Source organism: Chelonia mydas, chromosome 9, assembly GCF_015237465.2.
Source record: "Chelonia mydas isolate rCheMyd1 chromosome 9, rCheMyd1.pri.v2, whole genome shotgun sequence".
NCBI classification, from domain to species: Eukaryota; Metazoa; Chordata; order Testudines; family Cheloniidae; genus Chelonia; species Chelonia mydas.
The window spans coordinates 29,155,480-29,170,660 of NC_057855.1; the positions used below are offsets into that span (position 1 = coordinate 29,155,480).

At 37.0% G+C, this 15,181-nt stretch overlaps 1 protein-coding gene across 7 annotated transcripts in view; it reads left to right on the forward strand.

Moving 5' to 3' along the window:
* ZIC4 (Zic family member 4) overlaps positions 1-8,366 on the forward strand; it is a 25,712-nt gene extending 17,346 nt beyond the window's left edge. For 3 of the 7 annotated variants that reach the window (XM_043522686.1, XM_027817400.3, XM_027817396.3), the window contains one exon: positions 1,365-3,051. In XM_043522686.1, the coding sequence (XP_043378621.1) occupies positions 1,365-1,804 (440 nt within the window). In that variant the 3' untranslated portion in view covers positions 1,805-3,051. Of the gene's footprint in view, positions 1-1,364; positions 3,053-3,680 lie in introns of those variants that run through there. The other 4 variants (XM_027817398.3, XM_043522685.1, XR_006283862.1 and 1 more) reach the window with 3 other exon arrangements.
* The last annotated feature ends 6,815 nt before the right edge of the window (positions 8,367-15,181 follow it).

A 15,181-nucleotide genomic window follows, 5' to 3' on the forward strand; every position in this document is an offset into this window, starting at 1 on the left:
TACAATGCTGATATTTAATGTATTAAAGGACGATTTTGTGTCAAAAATGGAATATAATAAAGGTTGCGTCATTCATAAATTAGTAATTACAACGTGCAAAAATATTGATACATGCTAAATCCTCTTGACCAAGTACGCCATGATGGTGTGCACAGTGGCTTTGTTTGAGCATCCAATCCAAATAAATTCAGAGTTATATTTTGGGGCTTCTTTTGCAAGCTAATGTAATTTACTGTTATTTTTTTAAAAAAACCCACCAATATTCCCATACCTCTGATAATAGAAAGTTCGTGCTTCTTTTGCGTACATGTTTTGCAGTTGTGTATTATCAGGTAGAATAATCTGTGGGGAAGTAATATAATTTAATGCTGAAACTGTCTTTGGCGCATTTCCTTGAAAGCACGCCTCATATATCATACACTATTCTTTGTATAGAAAACCCTAGGTTAACCTCTCGCAGTACTCAACCAGCAAGATTGTTTTTCTAAACACGTATATGTTTCTGATATTGCCATCAGATTTAATCCTGATTTAAATTTCCTCCATTATTGCATGTTTGTACGGTGAAAGAGTTTTACCCTAACAACAGCAACTGGCACTGGCCTAGTCATTTTAACATTGAAGCTACATCATATTGGCTCTCACAGTCAGCCTGCTTTTAAGACGGCTCTGTTCTTTAAACCTGGCAAGATAACATGCAGTAAAAAAAAAAATCAATCTATATTCATAAACGCTACCTATGATCGTAGTCAATATAAAAATATACTGTAGCAGCTGGGATTTAGTAAGGCCATGAGCAAAATATCCACGTGCACCTCTGGGAGTGTGAGAAATGAACTTCATGTAATTTCTGGCCACTCCCGTGCACAACACTGAATTGTGACAGACAGAGCACACATTGTTTACATGTAGCCTGCAACTGCACTTGGGCTGTACCTTCCCCGACTTCTTTGTGGTTTGCACAAATCCCACTTTAACAAACAATTTAGACTAAGGGGAAAGGAGAACTGTGAATTGGTGTTTCAGTGAAAATGGTGTGTGTGTGTGTGTGTGTGTGTGTTATGTGTGCGTGCGAAAAAGAATGGAATCTTGAAAAAATAATGTAAGGTTCAGGTTTAAAAATATTTGCACCTATGCTAAATTCTATTCGAATATATTCCTCAGATCATTTTTTAAAGCACACCTCTTTATCTGTCTGTACAATGAAATGGGAGATTAGTGTAGAGGGGCTATTTGGAAGGTTTAAATCACAGGAGCATGCTGAGGGATTTCATGTTTTAAAACCCTAAGGAACCCCCTTTCTCCTCCCCCAACACTACCACCCATTTTACTAATGTATGTACTCGTTAATTGCATTCTTTCAGGAGAAAAACCATTCAAATGTGAATTCGAAGGCTGTGACAGACGATTTGCCAACAGCAGTGACAGGAAGAAGCACTCTCACGTGCACACCAGCGACAAACCCTACAACTGCAAAGTGAGAGGCTGCGACAAGTCCTACACCCACCCCAGTTCCTTGAGGAAACACATGAAAGTGCACTGCAAATCCCCTCCTCCGAGTTCAGGCTACGAGTCCTCCACACCTTCCCTGGTGTCTCCCTCCTCGGACTCCGGCCGGGACCCTCCTGCTTCCTGTTCTCACGCAGAGCCAGTAGCATCGTCGCAAACTGCAGCTAACCTGAGCGAATGGTACGTGTGTCAGAGCTCGGGGGGCAGTGGCATCCCAACTCCTCCCAGTAACTCTCCGTCACCTAACCCAGGAGAGGCTTCTTACACGAACTGTGAGCCCAGGCCCAGTTATTAGAAATAAAACAATAAACAGATCGCTCACACGGTCTGCAGTCTGGATCTCATCGAATGGTCTCCTCTTGTTACTCTGCTACCTTTGCGATGCAGAAACACTGTACCAAGACAAGACTGCCACAGTAGAGGGAACAATCTTATGCGAGGGGATCATAGATAATGTGCGCACCACACATGGGGAATAAAAAGAGATAGAGGCGCTGTCCTGGCATATGGCCTCTGAAGAGAAGATACCTTGTAAAATAAATTAAACAGGTCTTTGTTACAAACTGTATTTATGGTACTAAGCACACGCGAAGGCAACTTCAGTTCGTCCTCATTACTTTTTGCATCCTTTTACACACTCCTCTGGTCGTCTGGTTCTAATATGTTTACAAACTCATCGATTTTCAACATCTTGTGTATTAACGAACCAAAGTGTTTTAATTCGGATTTCTAGCTGTACAGGTTTTATTGTCGATGGTATCTTGTGATAGAGGTTTACTGACAGTTTTGTTAGCCCCCTATTCTCTCTCTCTCTCTCTCTTTCTCTCTCTCTCTCTCTCTCTGTGTAAACACACACCCCACTATTATTTGTTACCGAATTGTATGAAATCGATCAATTCAATTATTTGATTAAGTAACCAATTCAGCGGACTTTTCTGTAAAGAATCTCAATACTTTTTCCTGGTGCAGGAAAATATTCCCACTCCCAGTTGTCACTAATTATAATAATAATAATAAAATGGGCCAAGGGTGGCTTAATGATTAATTGTCCATTTTAGTTTACACTAGACATGACTTTTAATACATAAACATATTTCCCTCTCTCCCCACCCCTTGAAAGTGTCATTCCTGTTGAATTGTGGGGTTTTGTGTTTTCTTGGGAGGACGAAAATCCGTGTTCTTGCGCGGGGGGTGGGGGTGAACTGTTATGCGTGACGTCATTGTGCTGAATCCAGAGGAGCTGGGACTGTCCAAAAGGACTTGTGAGTTGTCAATTTCTCTGAATGAATCATGTAAAATCAGTGCTGGTCTTGTCTAGAACGCACAACATTTGTCTTGTAATCATCATCATCATCATCATAATAAATTTTGTAAAAACAAAATAAAATGGTTTTAGAATGTTCATCGTATCTAAGAACCTAAAACTATAATCTCCCCGAACCTACATGAGTCACTCCTAGGGATAAAAACAACACTGATTTTTTTGGCACTAAGTAACTTGAAACTGCCTACAGGTACAATTTTAATTCATTCATTCATTATGTTTAAAAATACCACATAGCGTAGGCAAATAAACAATACGATTTCCCGAAAGTGGTTTCTATGACGTACTAAATGCAGACAGAGTGGCGGATCTAATCATTCTTTTTCAAATTTTGCGCAAAACCCCCTAGGAGCTGTTGAGTCAGGTAACGGGTTAGTGTTACGTGGCCCCACGGAGAAAAAAAAAATCTGGACAGTTCTGAAAGGGATCAACAACCTAATCATCATCCTTCTGGGGCGTCTTTATTTTCTTCCAAAGCCACTAACGTCTACGTATTTGAACCTACACAACTTTGTTCGGATGCTGCTTGTTAATTTAGCAAGCATTGCAAACAATGGAAACACGATAAGTGAATACCTATACACATATACCTAATGCTTTAGGTAGGCAAATTAAAAAATAAACTATTGTAGTTATCAACAATATAAACTGTAAAACGATTGTTCCCAACTGACTATTCAAACCATGAAACGTATACCGTGGAAATTAAAAGGTATGGAAGCCATCTGCGAAAGGAGAGGGTGTTTCCATCTTGTCTTGAGATCTGTTTATTTCTTTATTTCTTTATTTACATAAGTGTTTGGATGTGAAGGCTAATCACCTTTAATTTTTCATTTGCTTGTTACAGATGTCTACCCCGTTGCTCTCAAGGTAATCTAGACAGACGCAGCTGAAAGCCTGAATCTTATGCCTTAGACATCAAAGAAAGCTCGCACAAAGAAGTATTTCTTCGCAAGGGTGAATCTTCATGGTAAGTTAGGATTTCTATGGCAATAGGCAAGTCATACTTAAATAGTGAAAGGCAAAGTCTGGAGCCCGTCCAGACTTTTCATTAAGGACATAATATTTACGTCTAACAGGCCCTTTTTCTTGTGTATATAAGTATATATTTTTGTTTGACGCGAACTAAATCATTTTCATTTAATTTCCGGTAAACAAAACCCACGCGAATGGGCACTTGTTCCAGATCATAATAAAAATGGATAAGAATGTCAGGAAGAAAAGGCCCGCTTGAACCGTCGCGTCAGCTCACTTTTGTTTCTGCTTTCTGCCTTGGTCAGAGAATGCGTTTGGGATTTGATGGCGAGTTTCTAAAGGCAAGGAAATGGTTTTTAAGGGGGAAAAGAAAAGGAGAAAGGTCTAATCAAGCTCGGGTTGTTCAAAGGGTCTGATTTTGGGGTTGAAAGTGTGAGTTTTATGGTGCATCAACATGCCACGTTAGGATCGCTATGGTAATGAGGAGAGCAATAGCAAGCGGCCTTCAAAGGAGGCACACTCCATTTGAGACAGTCTATTAAGATACATTTGCACTGACCTTTGGTTTCATGCTAGCTTAATACAGTCAATCTGCTCTTCGTCAGAAATATACTTCCTCCGCCTAATACACTTTAACAGACTGTTTTTGTTTACTTTCACCCTAAGGTGGGGTTTGGTATGGCATTTTTGCACTGAAGTTATTATACCAAAAGGAGGGACTGCCAATAAAGGGCATGTACATATTCTGGGTTAGTGCTAACTCTCTTCAGAACATGAGCATTTCTAACCAGCTGACATATTTTTTTTCAGAACCCAAACGATCAAACATCCCCATTCAAAAATGTCTCTAGTGTGAAAAGAATACATTGTGTGTCCTCCTTCCCCACCCTTCTCCAGTCCCCAGACAGTGAAGTTAGGATGGGAAAGTAAAGGGACACTTGGGGTTTCTTAGTCTAATGGTGTAAGGTGTATCTAGGAAGGTAAATAAGAACATTTGGATCATCTCAATATTCCCTGAAAAATAAATAGGGAATAGGCCTGACTAGAAGCTGTTGTGGAGGAAGTCCCAGCCCAAGGGGACACGGATAGTGGCAGGTTTGGAAAGTGGTAAGTGCTTGAAGGGATGAAGAACTTGACATCCGCATGGCTGAGGCCATGGCCGATGGGTTATGGTCCCGGGAAAGTTAGAAGTCCTGTTCCAGTAATTGTCTTGTTGTTTATTTTATCCAAGTACCCTAGTGAATAGGGGAAAAATAAACACGACGAAAAAATTCAAACAGTTGAGTCGTCTTTAGTGCCAGCCCTTGTGGTTGAATAAAAAGGATGGTCCAATTTCTATTGAGCTGAGAAATCTTTGAAGTGGGAGTTATTATCTGAGAAATTCCTGCTTGTCGTCCTAACAACGCTGATGAAACGTAAAAGGTTCTTTGTCAGCGATTTGTTCTCCTTTCTGTCAAACTCACCCTGCCCGTTAGCTTTAAACCGTTTCTAAAGAGATAGAATCGAACTTTTAAAGATAACTCTAGGAGCAGGGAGGATACAGAAAATGGCAAACTATATCATCATATGTATATGCATACAGACGTATGTATGTGTATGTGTCTATGTGTATCTCTATCTGTGTATAGATATAGATATATATATATATAGGTGTATGTATGTCCTGACTGCTCTATAGTTCTCAGTTTTAAACGATGTCCATTTCTGCATTTTATCTCCTGAACTTTTCTGTCCAATAAATTATTCCTACACATTTGCTGCACGGAATGCAATTCTTGTGAAAAAGCAGAAATGCAGTGTTTCATTAACACTACTATGTAAGCAGCAAGCGTTTTCTTTCCCGTATAATGAATGCAACAGCATACACTTAAGAGTAAAGGCTTTGAACTAATTTTAACATTCGGGATACCTATTAAGCATGTATATACTGCAATGTACCGAAATTGTTACGCATTAAAACCGATGGCTTCCATATGTTTCCATGTTTTATTGTCAGTAAGTGTAAAGACAGTCAAACTGCATCTCTTTGTATCTTCATTTTATAAACATTACAGTGTGCGATTATATAATGACCTGCTCAAGGTTTATTTAGGAGTTTTAAATTTTCAGATCATTAAATACTTTTTTTTTGTAAAAAGAATCCCCTGAAGTTGTAAGTCATCAGTGTACTTTTATTTTAGCTGCTACAGAATTCTGTGAGCCCAATCCTGTAATTCTAATAATTCCCACTGATTTCAATGGGAGTTTGCCTAAGTAAAGACTGAGTAAAACTGCAGTGAAGATCCTCTCTTTTATATGTTTAAGGGAAAATATAATGATCACAAATGTATCGTAAAATGTAACTCGTCAAAACAATTAAAATGTTGGAATATTATATATCTTTCCAGACTCTTTATCATCTATGTTTGCCTTTCAGCACACGTTTAGTGCTGAAGTAATTTTGTTTTATGTGTTTGAAAATATTATTTTAAATTTGTTAAGTAATTGAATTATTTTTACAGACAATGTTTATAAAAGTATCAATTCTGTCATTTTTTTACAAAGAACATTTTAAGTACATATTTGTATCCGTTATACTGCGTCATTTATAAAAGACACTATGAATGCATCTTTTTTTCCTTTCTATTATGAATTTGGGTTAAATAGTAATTGCAGACATCCTACTAAATTAGTATATAATCGATCAGCGACGCCTAGTTTCTGTTGGTTTCTAATATAGCTTCATGCTAATTATTTTAGTTTTAATGGAAATTATATTGGTTAGTTTTTATAAAAACTCTTTGACTAGACTCCCAAGATAGTATTCTTTACACCTGAAACTTCAAGACTAGCTATAATAAATTGTACTTTAAATATTGACAGAGGGTCAGAGGGAAAATTCAAAAACTTGTGTCATTGAGTTCCTTATAATTAAACTCCTCTTCTTTTCTTTATCTCCGCTGATTATCATTACAACTGCACATAGACTCCTTCAAAATGATTTCTTAATTTTGGATTTCATTAATATGCTTGAAAATAACAAATAGTTACTAATTAGGGCCCTACCACAAAAAATGCTGTTTCTAACTATCGATGATGAATGCATTCTTTTATTCAGAGAAATCCCTGCACAACATGGAATCAATGTTACACATGCACTTTTTATAAGCTTCCTCAAGAGTATGTGGATCACTTTTTACTGAGTTGAAATTAGTTAATCATTTAAAATAATTTAAAGGTAAGTTGTTTTGATATTCATATCCCATAAACTGCATTTCGTACGTTGCAGAGTTTAGCACCTCTTGAGGATTCTCGGAGTTTTTTAAACTTGACATTTTAAATCTTATTCTTCCAGTTATGAATGATGCATCACTCCTATGCGAATACTGTAGCTGTCCTCGTGCCGCTTATTGAGTGTTGCGCATGCGCATTGGCTTATCTTTTAACCAAAACTTTAAAGTTGCCTAACACAGAGATGACATACAGTTGGCTTTTTGTGGCAGGAATGTTGTCAATAAAGAATACCTTTGAATATGAAGAAAGAAAGAAAGAAAGAAAGAAAGAAAGAAAGAAAGAAAGAAAGAAAGAAAGAAAGAAAAAGAAAGAGAAAGAAAGAAAGAAAGAAAAAGAAAATTTACTGATTTTAAAAGATGACAAAATTGGCACAAAAAGAAAAAAGAGGGCTAACAGTACATGCTAATTAAAGTATACAATTCTGTGGGCTATAATGATTGAGGGAAGACATGTAGTTATTACACTTGACTGTAGTCAACAAGGGATGGAATGTCCCCTTAGACAACATGGTGAGAGACGTGTGGGCATTATTAGTGGTCCTTTTATAGACATTGCCTTTTCTTTCTCAGTGCTGACAAACCATTTTGGAGGGATTCATCCCCTGTTGCTTCCTATCATCGATCCCCATGCAAGCTCCTGCATTGTGCAAGTGCATTAATTAAAGACCATTCATTTAACAAAAGAACGTTTGTGTGTCGAGGAAATGAAGATTAGAAATATGAATCAGTAAACTAAATAAACTAAGACCACAGTTTCCACACCTATATCACTTAGATGAAGGGACATGAAAACTAGGCTCTGCATACTGTTAAATACACTTCATTTAACCCCACGGAGCTGTCCATAAATATTGGTTTGCTGATCATTTTGCCTCTTTGGAACATCGCACTTAAATGTATTACAATTAAAAAGATGTTTTTTAAGTGTATTTATAACTGTTAGGTTTACGCATCAAATTACTTAACCCTCAGCTCACAGGTATCCAGTCAAGCATTTAAGTGAAGCCTTTATGCCTGCCTCTTACATGTCTATCGTTTCTCAATGCTGCTAGCCTATGAAGAATAGTTTAGACATGACAGATATGTCAGTACTTTCCCTACTGACACAGTACCATCTTTGGACAGCATTTTGTAAAGCGATCGCTGTTGCATGATTGCCCACTACGTTATACAGAAGTAGGTGTCTGAAACATATCAAATCTATATGCATTACACATACGTTATTCTTTGAACGTATGTCAGTGCAGCAAATGCCATGAATACCACATGGCCGGAAGACCACTTTCACTCTGATCCATTCTCGTTATATTTTGTAAGCTGAAAAAAAATCAACATGGTTCAGCAAAACGCGTGGTAGGCTGCGAAGCGGATCACGACAGAAGTCTGAAGTGTTGTGAGAACATAAAATAAAAATTATGAGAAATCGATTATTATGTTGCTGTGGGAAGGGAGTCGGGTTCCCAATATCTCCCACATGACTTGTGAAGAGGCACCAGCTTTACTGAACCTCTGGGCCATAAGTTGGTTTATTTGCACCCTACAACTTTTTTAGGATGTTGCACGCTGAATAGTATACCTGGGGTACAAATTAAAGTGCATTAAAATAAATGAACAAGAAAGAAGACTATATATTTCTAAAGTCTAAACATATTTAAAGACCCAACAAAAGCACATTGTTCTCATGATGATAATGGGGCCTGTTAACCAATTAAAGCTTTTAGTCAAAAGTCCCAGTTTCTATAGTTGAATGAAACTTTAGTAGTTTTTTCTTGTGGATGGTTTAAAAGCTTTGCGGAATTAAACTAGAAGGACAATATTCACAGTAATAACAACACGTTACCTAACGAGTGTATGCATTATGGCAACAGTTTATGGAAACAGTTTTGGTGCGTGACTGAATTGTTTCAACCTCTTAGACGCTTAAAGCTAAATCTGTGTCAGGAAGTGATCTTGCACCTCTTGTTTGTATTAGCCAGCAATATTTATCTACTGTAAATTTGGAGTAAGCTATTGGAAAAGTAAATATTAGCTTCAGACAGGTTTTACTTTAATTGGGACAATCCTCATTACTCGTATTAAAATACATTTCTAGTGTATTTCCTCTTTTTATGAAGCAACATTTTTAGTAAAAATGTACCAACTTCAGGTTATTTTAATGCAACTATTACCAATAAGATTGTGCCATTATTAAGATTATCACATTATTGTTTTGGACCATTTTATTTCTAATGTGCACTGTACATTGACTCTAAAATTTATAATTATGGAGTATGGGCTTAGCAAAGCTAAAAAAGTGTGATCAGTCTAGTAACATATAAAAACTGAATCCATCATATATGCTTCGCTAGGTAAACATTTGTTTCTAAAATAAGCCATGTAAGAATTTAGCATAATCTCTAAACAACAATTTCCGTGTATGTAGTAATTAATGGTTAACAACACATCCTGATTATATTCCAACATTCCACTGACGTTTGACTGCCTTTCTAGGTGCCAGTCCTTATAAAATGACAAACTATAAATCCGATTTTATATACCTGACAGCTCTGACAGGTTAAAAGCAATGTTTGTGAAAGTCAAAATACTTTACAACTTTTGATCAGTCATACAGTTTCAGTATTTGTTTGAACTATATGTTTCTATGTTCCCTATAAAGGCATTAGAGAAGAAATGAAAACTCTCTGTATTAAAACATCTAGCTTCTTAACGTGTTTTTTGTTAGCTTTTATCAAAAATGTTGCTTTTCGTTAATTTTTTAAAGATAGAGTGACCCACTTGAATTGTGTTATATCATGTAATTATGGGAAGGCTTGAGTACTGAAGTGTTGAATAAAATGGTTAAATCTGGAGTTTCACAAAGGAAATTTTTGTTCTCTACATCTGAGGCTATTTCAGTCTTTTTCAAATAGTTGGTAAAATTGAGGCTCACTAGCAAAAATTGCTGAAAAAACATTAGGTACGAAAAGAACCAAGAGTCAGTTGATTTTTATTGTCCAAAAAACAGGAGAACTTAAAAAAAATGTTGTAGAAATACAGAGACTCCTTTAAGTGTGAAATATCATTTCATTGTAAATAGTCAAAAAAGAGTCGGTAATCCAACTTCCGGAAACTGTTCTGAATTATTTCAGCAGACTCTTTTAAAAGGGGATTAGCAGGGCTTTAGGGGCAAAATCCTTCTGTTTTATTCAATCTCTGATTTTATGTTATAATTACTAGATGTAAAGACTCTTGAATTAGTATGCAGCAGTCGTCCAGACATTATGCAGGTGCTATTCTAATCATTCAGCTTTTTAATTAAGGAACGAGGTAAGAAAACAGAATCATAAAAACACTTTTGTGAGAGCTGAGAAAATTGTGAGCGACTGCATGAATAAAGCCTTTATACCTTATCCTGACAGGTCAGACACCAATTGCCTGACTTACGACCTTTTCTTCATGAAACAATGGTTAACAGCTTTCTCACCTTGTTCCCATTATAGCCTTTATTCTTATATAGAATTTATGGAAATGCCCATAAAATGCTTATATTAAAAGGGGGGCGGGGAAGGTATTGCAATTATTATTGATACGTACCCTATTAAACAATACTTTATCTCTGATAGTTCTGAAATGGGTGTTCAGCATATTTGTATACCAAAGGGTCACACTCATTCATGAAATTTTTGGCAGATCATAAGATTTTAATGTTTAAAATTAATACCTACAAGAAGAAAAACTTTGTGGAATAACAACCCAGCAAGGCTAACTGGCTGCTAGACTAAGAGGCAAATCCAAACCACCAATATATATAACAACACTTGATGTCACAATAAAAACTTAGACCTTTTGTGGTTTTTCGGGGTTTTCTTTTGTTTGTTTTTTTTAATTTATTTTCTTCCCTCCTCCCCCTCTCTGGCACAGAGTTTGCTGCATCACGTGTATTAACATATGAATGAAACAAACAGAGCCAATGAATTTAAGGTAATACCTATGCACTGTTCTTGCCTGATTATCTTTTTATGGAAAGTTGCATTAACTAATGACATTTACATAAATATGAATAATTGTTAAGTTGGAGTGGAAGGATTCTTTTCTTAAGAGTCTGGATTTCAATCCAAATCCTTGCTAGCACCAACCTTCCTGACAGATTACACTGTGTGCAGATAGGGAGAAGGAGAAAGGGTGTGTGTGTGCCACATTTATAGTGTTTTCTTTATTCAAATGTGAAACTTTTCTCTTATGTCCCTCTTTTATCTTCCCTCCAGACCTCCAGTTCTGAGCAGAGTTCAGTGGCTGTAAATGATAGGTTCCCAAAGAATCAATCCTCACTCCTCTAGTACTTTGCAGAGAACAATGCAAGTATTAGGATATCAGCAGCACTCGAAATGATCACGCGTTAAATTATTTTGCTTTCACGGATGAGGAGGCTTTTTTCCAATGTAAATCAAGCGCTTTAGTTATTAAGTCTGAACACTAATCTCCAACAACCTTTACATAATGTGGCAGAATGTGCCACACCACTTCGCACCTGCACTCTGAATAGAGGCGCCTTTTCAATGTAAGACACGCTTGTTGCCCTTCTGTTCCAAAGGAGTTGTCTGAATAAGTCAAGCTTTTTGAATACCCATACTCGCTTCTCTTCCTCCTTTGATCACGGAAAATGTCTTCTAATTTGTCCTTTTTCATTGTAACAACGTTTTCAAGTCTCTTTTTATTTTCCAAACCACATATTTATAAAGAACATAAATCGCCCAAGAAAACAAAAGTTCCTTCCTAGCCAACTGGCCAAGTAGCCCATGATCACTTTGTTCTTCAGAAAAAGTTCTTGCGAAGACTGTTGCTTCTTGAGTTTGTTCTAAACAAATGCTTAACTTTTTGACATAATACTCGGAGATAAACATATTTGCTTCGATTAAAAATAAGGCCATTTGTATTTGACTTTTGTAGGTGTTCCCTGCTCTCAACAGACGTCTTTGGGGAGCTGTGTTTAAATATTTGTGCATCAGCAATAAATGGGGTATAAAATGTGTCAATCTTGTACATATTAGGCATACACGGTATTTTAACCTACCTGTTATAACTGCGGGAACGTCAGGCTTTTTTGTGTTCATAAGTCACATCAGGGCAAAACCTATTTTATAGAGTGGTGTTTTTTGTTGGAATTAATTAATATCGGAGCAGTCTCTATTAATGGCCTTCGAATATAATTAACTCTATTTTGTAAAAGTTGATGGGAAGCAGAACCTCACAATTTCTAAAATTCCCGCAGATTTTCTAGAACCCCATATTTTTCCACGTAGGAGTTGGACATTGCTCTGTTATTGAACTAAGAATGGGAAGGGGGCCTGAGGGATAGGCGGGGTTAATTTCTGGACCTTAACAATATTTTTTATTGCACGTTTGTTCTTTCTTTATTGCTACAGCAAACCACAGCTTCAGCCTTGTGCAATTTAAACTTGAACACGTGCAGTGTGTTCTGTATCTGATATACCACAGTCAAACATTCCCAAGGAAAGATGATGCATTTTATCTGTCTGCCTCATAAAAAGCAATGGTTTAACAGAACTCACATTAAACTGACTTTGTATGATATACCTTAGAGGGTGAGCTAGAAGTTTTTCACTCCTAATTCTAACATGTGAGTTGCAGGGAGAGTATTAGTGCATCTATCGATTATTATTAATTAGCACATTAATCAACTTTTTAATCCTAGCCAACAGCTGCCATCGCATTTCTGATAGAACTATAATCCCAAGTAAATTTAGGCATATTTGCAGCCAGCGCATCATAATACCATTTCCCCCCTTTCTGATGGGTTTTCTCAAACACCAAGAGGTTATCTTATTACATTACCGTGGGCTCAGGGTAACAAACTAACAAAATCTTCTAATACAGTTTAAAACACTTTGATGTCTTGCCAAGAACACACTTCCTTCAAGAGACAAGTCAACATTTGTTTTTCACATTAAATGGCGTTTAGTTGCCACTGAAAAAATGATGCTAAAGGACCACTTTTTAATTCAATGTGTAACAACCGCGGGGGTCTAAGAGAAAATAACGGCGAAAGCTATAGACACAAATAACTAAATTACCAAAACGTTAGTATATCTCCTAGGTTCATTAATATGTAACAGACTCCCCAGTTAATCTCCAAAAGCCAGTGTTCCCCCTCTAAAATAGCACTCTGGGACGAATTGTACAGCAGATCAATCACTGCTAATGCAGTAAGGTTTACTGCAAGGAGGGGGGAAGCTATTTACACCTTCAAATAGAAGCTTTTGAGATTTAAGAGTAAGGGTCATACATCACCAAGAATAAATGATTATGAATTGGTAAACGCGCCCTGCAGCCATTAGCTATGCGACACGATTTATCATTTCTCTGTGTTTTTCTTTTTAAAATCATCTGGCTATTTGGAAAGAAAAGCATCACACACACACACACACACACACAGACACCCCAACCCCAAAACACCGCGGGAAAGTTTGTTTTTGCATATACTATAAGTCATCAAAACATGGCTCTTCAGATATAAACGGGGTCACTTATGAATTGCTTAACAGAAAACAATGGAGCCCTTTCATTGTCCCCATTTATTACTAATCGATTGGTTTGCCCACTAGAGTTGACACATCAGAAGCATTTTTTTAACCTTAATTAGACGTTACTAACTTGTGAATTTCAGAAACTATCAATTGTCATGACAATGAATTTTTTCTTCCTTGCCTCCCCTTTTCTTCTTTCATCACTTTCGTAGGACTTTAAAGTAAATGCAACTTTTTGCCACTTTTCAACTGTTGACAGCTGTAAACCCACAAATTCACAAATGTGCCATTGAAGGACTGCACCCAAAAAGACCTTTACGTGATAATATGAGAATATGTGTGTGTAATATGAGAGAATACACATTACATACGAATTCCATTACAGGAAAAGGTGAGGGCTCACTCCAGGCTGTGATTGAAAATAATGCACTGTTTATCAGGCTATAGAAAACGACCCAATTTTGTGATGAGATTTGTGAGGTTTGTTTGTTTATTGAAATGACTTCAAAATGTTAAGGAAACCTAAGGTAAAGTTTCTTCTAGGAGGTCCTCAAGGCGGTGGGGGTGTTGTTCATCAAATAAAGTAAATAAATAAATATTGGTCTGAATGCAACCATATATTTTTCAGAGGATGGACCAGTCAGTGATACAACTGTCCCTCTGTATAAATACTGTCAAGTCCTGGCCTTCCTACAGCAGCATCGACCCTTCCGAATTTTGGGCTACAGAAAAACAACTAACCTCAACTGGAATTTGTTTAGGGTCGGGTTGCTAAAATAACTGAAAGTACATGCCAGCTTCATCTTTTCCCCGATATGCTCCAGTTTCCCAGAGGAGCGGAGTGTATGTGCATTGGGACCATTCCAGCTTTCTTCATTTCTAATATTTATATTGCCATAAGGAAAAGTGTACAACAGTGAGGTAAAAGTGGAATCACCTGCTGACTATTCCTTTGAAATATCAATTCACGAAAAATGGACAAGAAATGTCAATAGTTTTTTTCCCCCCTCCTGGAATTCTGAAGTTGGATGGCAGTTTAGCAGTGCAAACATGCAGACATACTTCGTTGGAAGGCAGCCCTTATAAACTTTGAAATCACTTCAGTTATTAAAGTTTTTATAAGACCTCTGGGAGAAAGACGTGCTAGATATTTACAGTTAGAAGGACTCAGAGGTAAAATATAAGGTTCCTTAAACTGCTACATACTGCTATCCCATAAATCGGATTTCAATTGTGACAAGTGCCTGTTTTCTTAGGGTAAGAGATTTAATATGTCTGGTGAAAAGGGTCTGTGGCAGTAAGTCTCACAGTAGGTAATCAACTCTGCCAGGGGTCTTTCAGTGAAACTTCTAACACGCACTACTGAAATATTTGCAAGATTTTGGAATAAAACAACCTTATAGATCTGAGAAATAGTTGAGATTTCTGTCTTATTTTACAAGCTTGTTATAGCTGCATTTGTCAAAAGGGCACTCTTTATGCAAATAGAAGGGGAAAAAAAACCCACGTAAGATGTTCTGTGGAATGCTGGAATCTTTTACAAAACTTAGCTTCATAAATTATTGTTTATTGGATGT